This window comes from Octodon degus, unplaced genomic scaffold (genome assembly GCF_000260255.1).
Source record: "Octodon degus isolate 3935 unplaced genomic scaffold, OctDeg1.0 scaffold00170, whole genome shotgun sequence".
NCBI lineage: Eukaryota > Metazoa > Chordata > Mammalia > Rodentia > Octodontidae > Octodon > Octodon degus.
This window is the reverse complement of record NW_004524746.1, coordinates 5,160,176-5,180,224: the sequence shown is the minus strand read 5'-3', so window position 1 is coordinate 5,180,224 and position 20,049 is coordinate 5,160,176. Positions and strand designations below refer to the sequence as shown.

The window sequence follows — 20,049 nt, the reverse complement described above, 5'->3', positions numbered from 1 at the left end:
AAAAAAAAAAAAAAAAAAAAAAAAAAAAAATTGTAGTAAATTACCAAAGGAAAAGATGAATAAGTGATGACTTGGAGGGAAAAGTGGAACAGCTAAGTTCCATAGAAATGAAACTTGAAAGATGAGTAGCTCATTGATCCAAGGACATGAAAGGGTCATTCCCAAGTGAAAAGACAGGGTGAGCACAATTTCTATTGGTTTATTAAAAGGAACAGTTAATGCTTACTTTTTTTAACCAATTTTACATGCTTATGTCTGGTAATCTGAACAACTGCTTTGAAGACTATTCTTCAACCATTGTTGAATTCCTACCATCTCATTTTCTTTGAAATTCTGTATTGTTCCTAATATTTTCATAAGTTTATTCTCTTTAAAAAAAAAAAAAAAGGCTGGAAGATGGGTTGGTGTTTGAAGAGCAAGATCTGTGTCATATTGACTGAAGTGTTGAACAAACCAGAGTTAGTTTCTATCAGAAATGCAAAATGCAGTTATGATCAAGACTATACTGAGAGTAAAGTGTCCTATAAGCGTTATTCATTCAACAAATATTTAATGAATGTATTTGACACTGAGACACTAGTGAGATCTGATATGGTTAACTGTCTTAATGAACTTATGCAACAAGTGTTACATTAGAGCTTGTCAATGTTGAATCTGTGGAAGTCAAAGAGTTAATCTGTCCAGTAGGAGAAAAAAAAAGGGTGCAGATAGGGAAGACAGTACAGTGAGTCACAGACAAGACTGGAAAGCAGCAGGAGCAACTTCTAGAGAGGAAGACGAGTTCTGTTTTAAATATTTATGTCTGCGGTGCCTGTTGGCCTGAGGGATTGGAGTGGAGTTGTATAGATGGGATTTGAGCTAGAGTTCAAAAGAGGGAATCATGGGATTTGAATGAGCACTGTAGGGAGAGTGTAGAAAAGAACAGAGGCTCTTTGCAAAGATGTCTTATCCCCATCTCCTGGGGTTAATAAGTTATCATCTGTCAGAGCCATTTTTGAAAGATGAGTTGGCACTAAGCACGTGTGAAGAGTGGGAAGGGAATCCCACACAGTAGGGCGGTGTGTAGGCTGTATCAGGATGGACGCATCACTTGCTCTGTGCACTGGAAGTTGCTTGGTATGGTTTCGGCAGCAGTAATGGAAAGATATTGAAGACAATGGAAAATAAGGCCAAAAAAAAGTTTCCTCTTGCTTGTTAAAAAGGATTAGGACTATTCTGTAGAATCGACCACTGATGAATTTTAAGCCACTGATTGGTGTGATCAGAATTGCATTTTAGAAAAATGTTACTCTGTTCTATTGAAGACAAATTACAGTTGAATAGAATGAAGTCAGAGAAACCAGAAGTAGCAGCATACAGTGGTCCAGGTTGTGGACTGCAGTGACTCACCAGGCTTTTGTTGTAGCTCAAAAAGGACCATTTTGCAGAAGGGAGAAAACCCTTTTCATAATTATGACAGTGGCTCCTCTTGCAAAGGTCCCTTGGATCTTTTGAGCCCGTTGACCAGTTTGGATATGAAACGGCAGAGCTAGGGCTGTTGCTGGGAAGAGGGTAGAAAGAGCTTAATGTGCTGTGCATAGCAGAGTAAAGGGAATTCCCAACCTAGGAAAGAGACAGTGAGACAGAATCATAAGAAAAGCCAGGGGCCGGGGAGATGGCTCAGTGGAATAAGTGCTTCCCTGGCAAGCACAAGGGTCTGAGTTCAATCCCCGGTTCTGCCAAAAAAAGAAAAAGAAAAGCCAGACAATACAGGCTGTAATGTGAGGTAAAGGAACCACTGGAGGGGGTAGTTTCTCTGATGGAGTGTCACCAAGTGGCTTTTTAGTGGCAGGCAGTTCGTGCTGATTTGATGGTATTTATGTCACTGTAATTTCAACACTACTTTCATTTCCCAAATCTTCATGCAATATTGACTCTGTCGAAATGAAGAGGGCAAGTGTGGTCAGTCAGTGTGGTCGATGGGGCCAGTGGGGTTTGAAATAGGGAACATAATCAGAGGCTTTCAATGTGCGTGCTTATAACTTGGAGCCAGATACAATCATGAACTGCGAAACACCCGTTCCCTACCCCTCCATCCAGGAATTTCAATAACCTTGCAGAACACTGGGCTGTCATAGATAAAATGCAGTTTCCAGCTGACTTTATGTACACCTCAGTTACATGTCTAAATACTCATAGATAGCTAAATGAATAGAAAGAAGGAAAAAGGAAGGAGGGAAGAGAGAAGGACTAAGGGAGGAAAATGGGGGAGGAAGATGAAGGAAGGAGAAGATTGACAGTCATGCAAAGCTCATGGGCAGGGACACGTTCTTTTGTGAAAGTCAGTGTGTACTTACACAGATGAAGACAGCTATGACCTCACTAGAAGAAGCACTTATGGGATCACTGTTGTATGTGTGGCCTGTCAACCAAATCATCAACTGAAAATGCCTGACTGTGAAAATTTTTTTCTCATATCAAATAAAAAGGACATACCACGAAGATGGCCTTGTTCATCCAGACACTGCAGACCCAGCATATATATGTATGTATGTATATATATAGCATTGCACTACACTCCTATTTTGATGAGTTGTGCCACTTTATACCTGTGGTCTGATTTCTGCCTCCACTTTCCTATGACCCTGCCCCCTGAGGTCAGCAGTTCAGAGAACACATAAGCTCCAGGACTTACTAAGTCATTCTGTACTATTGGTGCTTCCTATTAGATCAGCTCTCTGGAATACTTATGATTTCTCCCATCCTCTGCCTGTACTCAGGCTCTGTTCTTTATGTTCTTCCTGGATGACTATTACCCAAACCCTTGTCTCTAAATGCTACTCATACCCTGACCCTCAGAATTCTTACTTGCAGGACAGTCCCATCATGACTCCAGACCTACACAGACCAACAGACACATATCTCAGACACAAAGAGATATCCAAACTCATTGTCCTCCTCTGCTACTGGTACCTACTACATTGCCTGTCCCATTTTGTGGCATTGTGGGGTCACTCAAATGGCACAACTGTGCTTGTTGTGTCAACACAGACTCCTCTCCTCTGTTGCCTCCTGCAACTTACATCTAACTACTAACTACGCAGAGTCAATGCTTTTCTCCTGTTTTGGTTCCAACCTGTGCTCACCTATGCAGCATCTCGGGTCAATTCTGCATCACTTCATTCTAAAGTCACTAGAAAAGTATCCTAGCTTGGGCTGAGGAGATAGTTCAGTGGTCTAAGCCCCTGCCTGGCAAGTGCAAGGACCTGAGTTCAATCCCCTGTACCACAAGCCATACCAGCCCCAGAACTGGGTGTGGTGGTGCATGCTTGTAATCCCAGCACTGAGACAGAGGGATCACTACAAGTCTGAGCTGCATAGTAAGACTCTGTACCAAATAAATGCATAACATTTTTAACAAGTGTGTCCTAGCTGACCTTCCTGCCAATTCCAGAACCTCACTGCATCAATTCTTATCTCTATTAAAAGTCACACTTTTAAAACCTACATAAACACCAAGCCACTCCCCCTCTAGCAATCCTGAGATGCTGCGCACGCAGTCAGAGTCGAGTGCACATTCCTTAGCCTACACTTCCCCAGGACCAGTTCTTTGATTTTTAACCCATCAACCTTTTTTTTCCAGATACAGCAAATTTTACTCACTTTTTGAAATGCGCTTCCTGAGTCTTGCCTCTTTAGTTCAGACAGGCATACAATTTGGCTGAGTAAGTTGGTAAACATGTCAATTTGGTTGAAACTTGATTTCCAGTTTTAGTGTGCCACAGCAGTGCCTTATAGCTCTATCTGGGAGATGGATTTTTGGCTGTGAATTTTCATCCATTTATTTCTAAGGGCTTTTGGAAAAGTTAAAGATTAAAGAAACCAAATTACAAGACGGGAACTGGAATATCTAAAAATGCCCACCACCAGAGGACAAATCACGGCAATCTAAATATTCAACAATTGTTGATATTGCTTAAATAAAATGTGAATTAATGTATAAGTACCACACGCTAAGCGATTGCGCCACTGGAGCTCCAAAATGTGAATTAATGGTGATAAGTTATCATTCCCTATTATAGAAAAAAATGGTGTGTTAAGGATACACATTAATAACAGTTTTAAAAAGATATACTATGGGGTCTTTAGTGTCCTTCCATGTGGATAGAAATGTATGTGTATATTCTTATATGTATGTTCTATTTTTAAAATAATTACATACCTTTTGTAGAAAGAAAAAGCTGTATAAAAATTACCAAAAAAGCCTATTCTTAACTCACTGAAGTTATCACTACTCAAAGAAAAATAATCATTAAAATACTGTTAAACAAATTGTTCTTTTTATAAAATTAATATACATAAAAAAATTAATATATATGAAATCCTATTTTTTCTAGTCATTTTATATAATGCCACATTTCTGCGAACTGAAATGTCCTTCCTGGTCACTACACTCTTTTCATGACTTAGAAGTCCACGTTCAATGTCACCTTATTTGATAAGCCGCTCTGTACTCTATATCTGCTCTAGGTCAAGGGTCTATGATAAAGCCTGGCTCACAGACAAAATCCATCCAACACCTATTTTTGTACAGCTCATCAGCTGGGAAGAGTTTCTGCTCCTTTAGAACGGTTAGTTCCTTTAGCATTCCCAATGCTCTGAGGTAGAGAACACTTTCTAATTCAGTGCAGGCTCACCAGCACGGAGCAGGGCCTTGTACATTAAGAGCCACTGAAATAAACTCCCAAGTGCATGAAGGAGCACAGCAAGCTCCCTCCGTGCCCTAGAGCGAAAGGTGCACGAGGATGATGCGCTGTGCCCTCAGTTCACTGCCTTGTGTCCTGAATGAAGAGCCTATGAAGCATCGTAGACATTTTCCACAGAAAACATCTAGGAAGTTCAGGGCATCAAAGATAGTCACATACTTCCGAGTTTTGTAAGCAATCATTTCTGAGATTTTGTATCATGCTCTTTGGTGATTAATGAAAACAAAGCCTCCTTTAAGAGCTTCACAGAACAGAGATGGCTTTAACTTAAGTCATGAAAGAAAGAATTAGGAGATGTTTTCGAGATCTTTTCAAGAGCATACTGATTTACTCTCTTCTTTGGTGCAGCCTGTTACTCTCTTCCCTTCACTCACTGGTAGTAATGGCCCCAGCGCAGGTGTTAAATCAAGATCCTGCTGACACTGGGTTATTAAATATCTGTGACTACAGGACCTGTGAAGCTGAGTGAGACTCCACACTCGGGCCCCATCTCACAGGATGAGGAGTATTTTCAGAGATCAGCGTGCACACATAAATCATATTCTAAATGCTTCATCTGGTCTTGGCCAGGCTGTCCATGAGTGAGCCGCAGGCTCTTTATAGAAAATGAACTAATTAGTTTTCTTACCAGTTGTGTGAGTCTGCAGGAAGGATAGCTTAAGATCCTTGTCCTATATTGTAGAAAGCCCTTCTGGACCTCATCGAGGTCTGGAAGAGTCCACATTTGTAATCTCAGGGAAAAGTTATTGGAATTCCAACAGGTAATTCCAATCTACCATTTCCAGTGCAATCCAATGCAAGAATAAACTGGGGTTTTTATTGTTTTTTTATGGTACCAGGGATTGAACTCAGGACTTTGTGCTTCCCGGGCAAGCACTCATTCTACTGAGCTATCTCCCCAGCCCCTAAAGATTACTTTTGTGTGTGTGTGTGTGTGTGTGTGTGTGTGTGTGCAATGTGAGAATAAAGACACCAAGGCATATTTGTAGCTGTGGGGAGCTAAGGGGGTCCTAAGTACAGCTAGAGCAATGAGTAGCTGGGACCAAGGCCTCCACTCAGGGCCACACTCGGGGCTTTATTAATTCATGAAGAGGGGAGTGACTTGGAGATGAGTGGTTATCAGAGCAACGGAAAGTATGTAAAATGCTGTGAATGGGGTTAGGAGGTGAGGTAGTTCTCTGCAATATGGAGAGAGGGAGGGAGGCAAGGAGGGAGGGAAAAAATGCAGAAAGAGTAAACTGGATAACAAGGTTTGAGGGAGGGCTTGGCTAATGTTTTGGGGTTGGTCCTTCAGCTTTGATGTGTTACCATCATGCCCTGAGACCTCTTTTCTGGAGGCTCTATCTCAGCCAACAGCGACAGCTAGGAGTCTCTCAGCCTAGCTCACTCCTACTAAGGGAGCTACAGGTGAGGCATCACTGGCCTGTCCGTTGCTTTAAAAATAGCACATCAGCACCTTGGCTAGACCTATTTGAATTGCTTCAGGCCAATTAAGGGGATAAACACAACACTCAGCCAGCTCTATACATGGAAATTGGGCCAAGTTTAGCTAAAATGGAGACAATTGCTCTTCTTTCAAGGAGAGCCATCCTGATGGTCCTCCACACTGTGTTGATTACTGATTGTTGTAATACCTTGTGACTTTGGGCATTCAGGCTTGGATTCTGCACAACATTCCCTACAAATGTTTTGATTTAGTAATGAATGTGCTCAGTGTCTAAGCATATTATACATGCCTTACTATAGGTACTACAGTATATTTCTGGATTGAGTGTGAGGCTCTGTATCTTCTTTAAGCCTTGATTTGAGAGAGTCTGGTAAGTACAGTCTCACTTTCCTAAAGTGCCAAAGCAGACTTTTTAAGGCAAAAGAGAATATAGGTGTCTTGCTGCTCACTTCCAAGGAAAAGCCCTGGTCAGTCTCTCCAGACCCGCTAGCTCCGGACAGTACCAGAGTTGGACGTTCCTTCCTCACGCAAGGGGCTGTTGCTTATCCCATGCCTGGGATTCCTGTGCAGTCTTATCGGTGATGAGATTATCTGCAACACTTGCTCCTCAGCCTCAACAGGGTGGAGTTGAAAGCCTTTGCCTCTCATTCCTTCCCTTCTCATACACACAAGGCTCAGGAGAAAGGACATCCTTGTCTTTCTATTCACACACACACACATGCACACACACAAAACATTGCTTTAAAAAATATAAGCTTTCACTTTTTTTTTTCTTTGAACAAGAAAGAACAGCATTGTGAACACTAATGAAGAAAAGTGAAACTACCAAAGTCACATCCAAGGGAAATAGCAACCTCCATGGTGGTGCTAAGAAGGGGTGGCCTTGGGGACATTTACATCTGGATGGAAGGTGTGAAGGGCAGTAAGACAGAACAGCCTGGGCTTTGCCATCAGAAATTACCAGCCTCACACACAACCCTAACTCTTCTGTGCCTCAGTTTCTTCATCTATTATATGGGGATTGTACCTTTTGAGTTTATAAAACATGCATGTGGAAACAGTACAGAAGATGTTGCTTGGCTAACTTTCCCCCACAGAAAGCTGGGGCAGGGACTTAGTGTGGGGGCATCTGAAATCCTCTGTAAATGATTGCATCACTTCTTATTCAGAAAGAGGCTGGCTGAACAATGGAAACAGCCGAGAGGAAAGACTCGAGAACCACTCGAGACATTCTCTAGTGAACTACAATCCTTTTGATTGGAGATAGTCCAAAATTCTGTCCATCAAGCAAGTAATTATTGGACAGGTAGCCCAGTTTGCTTACTAAAGCTGCTGTTCTCAACTGTAGAACACGAAGGATAAATCGCTAATCACACTTAATACAAAAGACTTTAGAAGGGATTTATAGATTTCATAAATTAGCGTGGGAGCCCGAGGATGGTGTAAAGGTAATCTCTGTTACCTCTCTCTCTTATTTGAATGCAGATGTTCCTTCATTGACAAAGTTGTGGAGAAAAATAATAGCTGGGAGTGCAAAGTTATGAGCCTATGTCCCCAGTTGTGTTTGTATTGACAAAAGCACAATTTACATAAACCAAAACTTAATGAATTAATCCCAGAAAAGACCAACTGAACTAAGGCTTGTTCAGGGAGAGTTGTGAAAGAGATCTAGTGATGAATCTTTAACACTAACCTCAAGGTTGCTCTGAATTATGGGGCTTCCTTTTCAGAAACTCTACTATGTCTTATATCCTCCCTGCTAAGAAACTTCCTAATTTTCCACTTTTCCCTTTAAGGAATAGATTTTTAATGATAAGTAAATGAACTGCTTTCTGGCGACCTATCAGACTTGTGGAAATGCAGGAATATGTGAATCTAGGGGACTCTAACATCACTAAATCCAGGATCACAAAGGCCCTATTGGAGTCTTTTCCCATCTTTTTACTACAAAAAGAAGCTTTTTCTTTTCTTTTTTTGTACTGGGAATCGAACTCAGGACTTCACACTAGCCAGACAGGGGCTATGCCACTCAGCTATATCTCTGGCCCCAAAAGAACTTTTCTGGGAAGTTATGGATTCCAGGTCTTAAGAAAGAGATCTAGTCAGGTTTTCTTGGCCATGAGAAAATAAGAAAAGGCAAATGCTAACAATTTAAACTACTTTTGGGTGAAAACATACTATTTTTAATATTCAGAAATGTCACATGCATATGTACTTCACAGATGTATCAACTCAGAAAAATATTAGTTTGACTTTTTAAAAAAGAAAATAAACCTTCAATCCAAATTTATTGAGATTACAAAAATAACATTACATTTCTAAAACTCAGAAAAGTGTAACTCATTAGACATTTCTGTAACTCAATGCATCCCGAGATATGAAGAGGATCTTCCATCGCTCCCTTCCCGTGTCAATCTCACATCATAAAAATGTTTATTTTCATATTTACAGAAGAAACATGCTGATTTTCTCTTAAAATTCTCTTTGGAATTCCCAGGTGAGGCTAGCTTTAAAGGTAGGGAACATTTCAAGAAGATATTTAGAACTATCTCACAACGCAGCTCATTAAATACCACTCAACAGTCCTGAGTCTTCTTCTAGAGACTTTTTATCGCAGAGCTTCCGGAACCTCCACCTACAAAAATAGGGGATGTTTCTTTCAATGAAGCAGCACAAGCAGTAATGTAAAAAAAGAAAGAAAAAAATTAAAAAAGAAGTAGTGCCTGTCTCTGGTAGGGTTTTCTGAGAACTCAAATAGATATTGCTGCATGGTGTTCCCAATTTATGTTATAAATTGGTTTGCAGAACACTTACAAAATTTTCAATGGTTTGTGAGTGCAGACTATAGGCCCTGATTTTCTTTCTCATTTTAAACCTTGGCTGTTTATAGTGTCCTAAAAGGATCCTGGCCCTTAAGGACTGAGGGGCTAAGACCCAGCCTGAGCGTAGACCTCTGAAGCAGAAAGGTGCTCACTCACAGACCTGCCCTAGTGTCCACTCTCGCCCTCCCATATTAAAGTATTTGAAATATTAATGTGAACTTGGAGAAGCAGGAGATTTTGGTAGCACCACGCAGTGAAGGCTGGACCCATCCTTCAAACCTTCTCCCGAATGTCTGTCCCCGGTTACTTACCCTTCTTAGCTGTCTTATGCTGCTTCCCCGAATTGCTTCCATGAGGTTCTCATGAGCTGATCTCTGTGGGGTAGAAGGTCGGGAATTGTCTTCCGTTTTCTTTTCCTGCACTGACCTCAGAGAATTTTTTATTTCCTTTAAGATGTTGTTTGGCTGTTTCTTAACCTTTTTGCCTTTTTTCTTTTTCTGTCCGTTTTGTAGTGCCCGCTGGGCATTCTCCTGTTGTTTGATGACTTCTGCGATGTTGCGGGTGATGAGCTTTTTCTCTGGCAGTGGTGGAGGAGGAGGAGGTGGAGGAGGAGGCAGCAGCTGGGGAGGAGGAGGGGGAGGGGGAGGAGGAGGGGGAGGGACTGCAGCAGGTAGAGGTTGGTTCCGCGCAGTCTGGACTTTCTTGGGGAGTTTGGGGGATGACCAGGGAGAGTGCTTGGGAGATGCGTAAGGTGAAGAGCCTGGTGTTCCTCTTTGCCAGACTTTGGTCCTAAGATTGGATCCTCCATCGTATCCCTCTTGCTGTTTTTGTTCCTGCATCCGCTTTTGCCTCTGCTTATCCATATTTCTTGTTAAAATGCTCGTCATGCTCATTCTTGGCCCCGGGAGCTCGAAATGATACCCCAGCCTCAACAACGTTGTGTTCTCCTTCAGCAGCTTGACGATCTCCATCTCCACCTGGCTGCCCATGATGTGCCTCTGGTTGTGGAAACGCAGCTCTGTGAGCACCGTGTTGTGCTGCAGAGCCCTCATGATGGCCAGGATGCCCTTGCCGGTGATGAAGTTGGACTCAACATTCACACTGGTGATGTGCTTGTTAACCTTGAGCATTTCCGCGATGGCGATGGCTGCACTGTCGTCAGCGTGTGTGTTGGCCAGGCTGAATGTCTTTACCGTCGTGTTGTCCTTCAGGGCTTCCGCAAAGCGGGTGAGGGTCTGTGTTGTGATGTTCTCTATATTATTCAGATTGACTTCTGTGGTGTCAGGGTCATTGTTTTTAATGTTTTCCAAAGCATCCTCAATCACAGTAGGATTTCCACAAGGGTGGATGGCAGCCGGTGACTCTGTCCTCCGCCCACTATTGCCATTGGTCAGATGTATGTCTTCTACTTGACTTCTGAATATCTTTGGCTTAGAGTTTTCAGAATTGACACTATCCCAACTTACAGTTCCATTAACACCTTTTGGGGCTTCAGTGCTTTCCTCCTCTTCACTGTCTTCTTCTTCCTCTTCCTCCTCCTCCTCTTGGAGTTCCTCCTCTTCCTCCTCCGTGTACACGTCCTCAGACACCTCACTGTTACTTTCAGTGAAGATCAGCTCCTCCTCACTCTCCTCTTTGTCTTCCTCTGCAACCTGACGAACACAGTGTCATCATTACATTTTAAGCACATTTTATTTATTTACAGAAGTAACACATAGCAAGTGCCACAGAAAACTAAAATGACAAAATTACCGATGCTTTGCTTCTGTTCTGATTCAGGTGACCAAGGTTAACATTTGCTGCATAACCATGAGCAGCTTTTTCTACAAGCAGTTATTTGGTATAGAGTATCCAGAATTCAAGCTACAGAAAGAAAAGATATTATCATTTGTCAACTTAAATTAGTTAGTTTAAGAAGTGTTTAGGAAACCCTTAGTGCTGCATTCGTTTTCTTGGCCACAGACTCTGTGCTACTTAACTTCTTTGTTTGCTTACATTTCAGCAAATCCAAACTTTTCTTCTGGAACCTTTCTCTGTCCTTTCTTATTTTTCTGTCCCAAACAAATGACAACAAAAATACATGATATTTATTTAATATTCAAAATACTTTACGAAACTTGCTGAGAAAGGCAGATGTGTTGGGAGCTGAGGACTTTCTGTCCCATTTGTCTAAGTGTGGGCAGAACGCAGGGCATCACTTGCTCCTCCACATGTATCCATTTGGTTTCTGTGGGAGAGCCTGGTCTCGGCACTGGGAGATTCCTTTCACCCTTGACCTGCTGCACAGGACAGCAAGAGGTCATCTCTAGCTGGAAGCCTTTCAGGCCACGCCCTTCTCACAAGCAGTGGAAAACCCCAGCAAGCTCAGAGTTAAATGAGATGGACTGCAGGTCCCCAGGTAGGAGAGAGAATCACCCTTGGCACTAGTTACCTTCTGACGATCAATGTGGGTCAACAAAAAGTGGTAGAAAACCTTGAAGCAAGTCATTGCCCAGCCTGGGGTGGTTTTAAACTTATTTAGCATGTGTCAATTAAGAAAGGCTTTGAAAAGAACACAACTGTGCTTGTCTGTTGTACAGAGAAGTCTGAGAGACTCCTTTCTCTTTTAGAAATAATTTAAAAAAAATTGGAAAGTACTAATAGAGTCCAATTTTTTTCATTTTAGTTTTTTCTCTTTGCCTTCCCTGAAGTCTAGAGCCCTCCCTCTTCCCCAAAGCTTTGATTATGCTCTGCATTAGAAAAGGGCTTTTCTGTCTCCCTACCTTCCCTTTCAAGGGCTGCTGCCTGCGGTAAGTGGATAAAGCTTTGGAAAACTCTGCACTTGTCTCCAGGTTTGTTTGCCCAGCTGCTATCATGGAGCAGCTTCCCCTTATCCACTTGTTTGGAGTGGCAGGCACCAGGCAATGGCCTGGGGAAGGGGTCAACCACTCCTGCGACGCCATGACGCATGGTCTTAATTTACTCAGGTCTTCTGGGTCAGGAGAGAGGGGACTCTGTGTGTGTGTGTGTGTGTGTGTGTGTGTGTGTGAGAGAGAGAGAGAGAGAGAGAGAGAGAGAGGGAGAGAGAGAGAGAGAGAAAGAGACATTTGTGGCAGCTGGCTATAAGTCACAACCCAGCAACATGAAGGGGTTGGGCTTTAGCCCAGACTCTGGGCTTATATGAGAAAATGAGAGCCCAACAGTGGAAGATGTGGATTAGCACTCCCACCCTCAATTTCTTTGTGAATGTTCTTATAATCCCAGTCCATCTAGGCTATGTATATACACATAGTACATGTGTCTTTCTGCATTTGGAGAAAAGCTGTCTCAAGTTATATTGCTTTTTACATTGTATTTTAATATTATCCCCTGGGCCGGGAGATTGCTCAGTAGAATAAGCACTTGCCTGGCAAGTGCAAGGGCCTGAGTTCAATCCCATTCCAAAAAAAAAAAAAAAAAAAAAAAAAAAAAATTATCCCTTGTGGTATTTTGCAGATCTTTGAGCTCTATCTAGAAGAGCTATATCCCCCTCTAAGCATACTAGAAACTTAATATCTGAACCTGTCATCTCGCAAAATGGATCACCATGGAGCTACTGCCTCTTCCAGAAAGCCTTCTTTGGCACCCCTCAAATTGTCTCTGCAACACATTTCCAAACATCACACCTCCCCAATAAACCACCTATCACACTCATTTTAATGACATGTCATTTTCACAAAGGATTATTAGCTGGAAGAGGCAGGGTCCCTGTCTGTTTTGCTTACCTTGCCCAGGGGTTATAAAGTAGCAGAGCCTGAGTAAATATTTGTTTACTGAATGGATCAAGTTGACATGGACTGACAGGTGCTCACCTTACGGGCTAGCCCTAGGAGAGAGTACTGATAAGGGAGGTGGGGGTGAGATGATCACTCTTCTGGTTTGTTCGCCTGAGCCTGAGGGTTCGCTAAAATGCAGGAGTTTTAGTTGTAAAATCTAGATGGTCCCGAATAAAGTTAGGTGGCTGTCACCTCTAGGCATGGAACATCTAGAAGAAGGTCTGAAGGAAGAAAGGGGTGTGCAGAGAGGAGGCAGCAGGGTGCAAAATATAAATTTTGCCTCCCCTATGAATTATTTGTGAGGAGCTTGTGACTAGAGCTCCTGTATCCACTGCTGAAGTTAGTCCTGGTGGATTGGGTTACAGAGGTGGGAAGGTGGGCATAGGTATAGTGAGGAGGCAGCAGTGAGGTGGTGACGAGTAGTCGGGAGAAGGTGACCATTGCTGCATTTGAAAAGTAAATGAGGCAGTGCAAAGGAGGTGGCGGCCATTTCTCCAACCACATCCACAGGATCATCACACAGATTAGGAGGTGAGAGGCTTGGTTCTTAGTTTCTACCTGTTTCTACCCATGAATAACTGGTTGGCTACAGATATTACTTTTGGTTTCAGAGAAGCTACAAGAGCTGTCATTCTTAGCTCCATAATTTCACTGTGTGTCATAATACCCTGGAGGGCTCCCTAGACCACAGACTGGTGGGCTCCATCCTCAGAGTTTTTTATTCAGAAGATATTGGGGAACCCTAAAATTCACAGTTTGCAGAGGTCCCCAGGTGCTGCTAAGGTTGAGTACCCACAAGTTTGAAAAGGACAGTCTTGGTGCCACCAGAGTCTAGTTCGAATTTCAGTTCTCCCTTGAGTACATTTCGTAACACTTCCTAGTCTCAGTTCTTGTTTGCAGAAAGTTAAGACGGAAATGAGATAATGCGAGGAAACGTATTGCAACCTATGGCTGAGATCCAGCAGCTACCAGTGCTAGGGAGCTGGACCGCCACATGTCCAGGGACCTTGGAACTCTAATGCAACCAACATTTGTGTCAACCCAGATGAGCAAAAGGCCGTCGATCAATAGGTGCTGCACAGGATTTTGATAAAACTTCACAGAGCGAGCTGCCAGATCACCTTCCCAGTTCCCACTGTGTGGCTTTTCACTTGTGTGGGCCAGTTCCCTCCCCTCCTGCTGCTCTGAGATTTTTCCCTGTGGTAGGAACTGATTTCCACCCTCTATCAGTGGCCTTCTGCTCAGCACTCCTTGTGACTACAGAGACAGCTGGCCAGCAGAGAAAGTGGAGTGGGAGGAAAGCTAACCCGAGAAAGGAATCAAAGTTCACCAACAAGACAGCCTGTCTAATTGGGCTGATAAGCCACTGGCAGGGATCAGCGAAACCTTTGGCAGGATCAGCTGGGTCTCATCAGCAGCTGACAACAGGCTTTGTCCTTCAGTTCCTGCCATTGTCATGACATTATGACATTAAAATGCCTTTGTGGGTTATTGCTGTACTGGCTGCATGTCTTGGATATGCAGAGACAATTTTGTTCTGTATGTGAAGGAAATTCTTCAATAACTGTCATGAAAATATTCTACTTCATGTAACTTGTGACACTCATTCCCACATCTAAAAAGAAACTCTTAAAATTATGCTGTGGAGAGACTGACTGGCTTAACTCCTGAGCAGTCATGAGTGTCCCTTCTAGCTTCCCAGCACAGGCAGTGACTGGTCTTGGCCCATTCTGGCCTGGTCCCAGCAGCCCTTCCTGCGATGATTGACATCGGCAAAGCTCACACATATCTTGCTGCAAATGTGGCCCACACTCCCATCACCAAGATCATCTAACAGCATCAAGATTAGGGTAGTAGAAGGCTTGCCACGGGCCTACAGCCATGTGATTTGAGGTGATTTCAGTGGAAGGCAGGGGTTTAGGTTATTGCTCTGTATTCTTCCACAAAGTCAGGACTTTTGTTTTTCATATATTAACCTCTTACTGTTTAATGACTTTCTCATAGCATAGTCTTTGAGTTTCTTTCCAGGACTGATTCATTTGCAAATTTCAAAGGAACTGTTTGCTGGCTCATACACAAGAGCCTGGTAGACCTGATCTCTAAAATGAGTATTTCCTGATCTCAGAATCACCATCATTTAGACAGAAGGATCCTTAGAGACCATCTTCACAGGCACACTTAACCTGGGTCTTCAGATGGCTTTTAGCATTTTGTAATTCTATGCAAAAATGTACACGTATTTGCACATATGCAATTTTCTTGAGAAAGTCTAGATTTTGTCACAATTTCAGAGGGGCTTTTGCTGCACACACACACACACAAACACACACACACACACACACTCACACACAAATTGTCCTGCTGAATTTCCTTAAAAAACAGATAGAAAGATAATCCTGAAGGACTGAAAATCTTTTCAAAGTCTCACAAGTTGAGAACAGGGCAGGAAAAGGCCCCTTGGCTCTCAGCCCAGTGGTACTTCCTACTACCCCATACTTCTTCTTGATGTTGGAAACAACACTCTTTTTGCTGTAGCCATGATTGCAATGAAAGCACCCGGAAATAAATGTATTTATCTGAAAAAAATTGTATCAGAAACAGACACTATACCACATCACCAACTGATAGCTCAAATAAAACTTAATTTTGGCAACATATTTAAACTCATATATACTGGTTGCGAATTACTATTTTCTTGGGGTTCCCACTTTTAGTCAACCATAAAGGCTCCAGCTAAGAATTTGTAACTTAGGATTCATGAGGTGTTCACAAGAGCTACACGCCTGTTTCAGTGTGAGAAAAGTTTCGGTAATGGGTACAAGTAAGTTACAAGGAAGTTAAAGTGGTGAGGAATGAGAGTTAGAGAAAACGGGTGCGTGGGTTTAGGGAGAGGGATGAGTGGTAGGATTAGCCAAGGAAATGTCCCAAGAGCCTACCTTTCCACACTCCCCCAGCCTCTCCTTCTCCAGGAGTTTTTGGGACTCCTTTTCCCAATAGGCCATCAGTGCCTCTCTGCTGAATGTCCCTGTGGGCGTTTTCTCAGTCAGACTCTTTTGCCTTAGCCCCACAGGAAGGTTACGATCAGGTTCAATGTCTTCTAGCTCCCTCTCCAGCTCCTTCAGCTCCTCAGCTGACAGGGAAGCCAGGAGTTCATCCTCATCAATGGATTCATATTTACTAAGTCCTCTTCGGTAGCCAAAGGTAGACATGGTCCCTGCTTCGTCAGCCCCACAGGTTGCTCTCAGAAGCAGGCATTCAAGGCAGCCAGAGGCAGGCAGGGAAGTGTGTGGGCCGGCTGGGCAGCAGCTGGTGCCGGGAGGGGCTGCAGTAGCCTTTTAAGCATGGTGATGTGGGGCTGTGACAATGTGGGGAGGAGTGTGAAAGCGTGGGCTGTTTTCAGCATCAGACGTCAGCGAGACATTTGAACACAAAGAATGTCCCTTCAGTGGTGGATGGAGGTCCCAGAGGCAGTGGGGATTATTGACATAGTGGCCAGGGCCATATTTAGCTGAGCCTGATAGCTCGTGAGGACAGGCAGAGAGTGTTTGAGACAGGGAGTGATGCGGTTCTTCCCACTCGGGTTCAGACTACAAGGGAAGAAGCCTTACTATGAAAATGATTCGCCACTACTCCGTGGCCAGGAAAAGATCCTTTCATTAGAATCTTAAGCGTTGAGAAATGATTCTGCAGTACTCCAGGGGTGGTTATTTTTGTTCTCCTATAAACATACTGCAGGTAATGTGGATAGAAATAAAGGTGCAATGATGCAGGACTTCATAATTTTATTGTACTTTGCAGCTTACAAAGCATTTTCCTATCATTTTTCCTAGCCATAAATCCTGTGAGATAAATAACATGATCCTGACTACAGATTTTGGCAATTGAAACACGGAGATTAAGTGAAGTATGTGAAGCCAGAGAGCAGGCAGGGCAGTGGTATCTTTCTCCACTGGGTCAAATATCTTCCTTTTCCTTCTTTTGCACATTAGTAAAACACTAGATCCTCAACCAAAACATTAATAATAGCACTGGGCAGGCTACTGCGCCCTCCCAGTGCTAAGCATGCCACATGTTTTATCTCACTTAATCCCAAAACCCTTTAAAATGTATACTGCTGCCCATATTTGACTAGCATGGCTTAGGGAAGTTAAGTAAGTAGTTTAGGAGCCAAAGCAAGAACTGGTAATGTTGGAATTTATATCTAAGCTGAAAATTAAAGAGATGCTAATTTGTAAATATGCATATATTCTTGTTAGTATGATAAAATCTATAGATACCTTATAGTATCTCATGATAATAATGAAATTTTAGCATTTATCTATTACAACATATATGCCTAGAAATATACATTTATCAGTTCATTTATCATATATGACATTTCATTCTAACACTCAGCAGTTGATGAATATTTATATTCTTTCTAAGATTTGATGATGTATAATTTTGCTGTGAATATTTGCATACAAGCCTTTGTCCATATATTTTTATAAATCTTGGGCAGACATGCAGGAATGTAATTACTGGGTTATCTGATAGAGTCACTTTTAAAGAAACTACAAGCATTTTCCAAAATGATTGTGCCATTTACACTTTCATCAGCAAAAGAAAAGAATTCTGAGTTTTCTACACCTTTATCTGCTCTTTGTATTTCTGATAATAGTCATTTTAATGAGTTTCAATGATGTTGAACATAACATGGTATCTGTTAGCTATCATGTGTCTTCTTTGGTAATATTATTCAAGTCTTATGCTTATTTCTAAATTGAGTTGTCTTTTTGTTGAGTTCTGAGATCTTCCCATATTTTATTTTATTTTTTCACATATTTTATACACAAATCAAAAATAGGGCTTAAATATATTTACCTATTCTGTAGTTTTGTCCTTTAGTGTCTCTTGAATAGCAAATTTTTTAATTTCAATAGAGCATAATTCACCATTTTTCTTCTATTGCTAGCATTTTGGTCATATAGTTGTTTCCTAACCCAAAGCCTCAGAAGTTTACTCTTTCTTTTCCTAATAGATTTATAACCTTAGATTTCTATATTTAGACTTCATATTTGACTTAATTTGTGTTTGTGTATGTGTGCATAAAATAAGGACATAATTTTATGTTTTGCATACAATATTGGGTTATCTACACATGATTTATAGGATCACCTTCCCATCTTTATGGGAAATTCACTGACGATAAATGTAAGGATATATTTCTGAGCAGTCACTTCACTCCATTGACTTATCCTTCTATTCATATGGCAATACCATATGGTTGTAGTTACTGTGGCTTTGTAGTATGTTTTGACAAGAGGAAGTGTAAGCCTTCTAATAACTGTTTTGTAGGAAGGATTTGGCTAAATATTTCGATTTTAACTCATTCTGGTATTTGACCTCCAATTAATTATGACAGTTTTCAGTGATTCTAATGAGAGAAATAATGAGATTAAAATGATTATTATTTTTTAATACAAGACATTTATCATATTTATAAGGTACATTATCATATTTTCATTCACATTGATATTGGATAATGATCAGATCAAGGTAATTAGTTTCCTTGGCTTTGTTTTTTTGTAATTTACTGTCTTTTTTTTTCTTGACAGAACTGGGGATTGAACTCAGGTCCTTGCACCTGCCAGGGAAGCACTTATTTTACTGAGCCATCTCTCAGGCCCTATTAGCTTTTACTGTCTTTTTTTTTTAATTTTTAATTTTACAGAAGGGTCTACAGGGTGTTCAGGGTCTCACTACTAGATCAGACTCATAGTGATCCACCTGTTTACAGCCTCCCAAGAGCTGGAATTACAGGTGTGCACCACCACTGCCAGTCTTAATTGCCATCTCAGTGCACCCCCGGGGACGGGGCAGGCACGGCAGGCCCAGGGATCGAACCCCTGGCCCCTGTGCCAGCTTGCAGGCACTTTAATCTGCTGAGCTATTTGACTGACCCACCTGGCTTTGTTTATAAGCTGTAGCCCAACCTTTGTGTAGTATCAGTGGAGGCATACCCATTATTTGAAAATGAGTGTGACATTATAACAATAATTTAATATGAAAGCCAAATATAGTAAATGAAATGAGCTATTCAGTTCTATAATGACATTTTAGATAAAAAAGGATAATTATAGTTATGTAAAGAACTCTTTCCAAAAGAAAAGAAAATATAAACCAATTATAACACAAATTCATTACTTTAATAATTATGTATTAGTCAAAAAGAAATGGTGACTTCTATGCAAGTTTTCAGGTACATAATTATGTAAAAAATAATAGAGCTCTTTTTTCTCTTTTATGGTCATAATTATATATATGTATTTTTTCATTTTAAAAATTTATTCTTTATTAGGACATATTTGTGGTATATAATGTTTAAGTTTTGAATTCTTTGAAATTTATCAAACCCACAACACATTGGATGCAGTGATCAGTACTAACGGAGTATTTTTTTTTGTGTGTGGAGTTTACATCTGAATTAGGAGAGACAGACATGTAAATAAATAACATGTTGGAAATACAGAACATATCAGGTAGAAATTCTGTGGAGAAAAACAGAACAGAGTAAAGGGTAAACAAGAAGCTTGTAGTAGTGATATTTCACATCGGAAGATTTCAGTAATAAAGTGACCTCAAAGTAAGGAGACCTTATAGACCTATGGAAGTAACAGTGTGCTACATGCAGATTATAGATAGACACCTAGTGTATCTACAAAATTATTGTTCAGATAGTCACAGAATCACCGGCTCTCAGATTTGAAAAAAACCTTTCAAATACATTAATGTTCAATTGTCTGTAAGTGATTGCCTATTGTTTTCCTTGAATATCGTCACTAAGAAAGAGTACATTCCCAAAATTCATTCCATTGTTGGATGGCTAAGATCTGCAGGCAGTCTTTGTTTCTATTCAGCTGAAACTGGTTGGAATATCAGTCTACGTGTTCTCAGTTCCCTCAGCAGAATGGCTGTCAGTATATAGTCTCACTTGGGGTTTCTTCTGCTGACTCATAGGTGTCGCATGAATGACTATGCAAAGGGTTCCAAAAAAGGAGGCCTTAGCACGCTTTGTGTTGGGACAGCAGCACTGAAAAACATGCTGCCTCTCCAGGATGCTGCATTAGGAGCAGTAGCCATCCAGACCCTTGGGTGCAGTACATTTGTTATAAGTCCCTCTGCTTATAATAATAACCATAGCTCGGTTCATGGACTCTTCCTGTGAGTAATCTCCACAAGCTCAATCTGTTAGATAAAAA

At 41.5% G+C, this 20,049-nt stretch overlaps 1 protein-coding gene across 1 annotated transcript; it reads right to left on the bottom strand.

Annotated features, from left to right (window-relative positions):
- Positions 1–8,461: 8,461 nt before the first annotated feature.
- Lmod2 (leiomodin 2) lies at positions 8,462–16,169 on the bottom strand. The gene is made up of 3 exons (XM_023703418.1): positions 15,745–16,169; positions 9,326–10,666; positions 8,462–8,827 (listed from the first exon to the last, which is right to left on the bottom strand). The coding sequence occupies exons 1-3, from the start codon at positions 16,015–16,017 to the stop codon at positions 8,801–8,803; spliced, it is 1,641 nt and encodes a 546-aa protein (XP_023559186.1). The 5' UTR covers positions 16,018–16,169; the 3' UTR covers positions 8,462–8,800.
- Between the last annotated feature and the right edge of the window lie 3,880 nt (positions 16,170–20,049).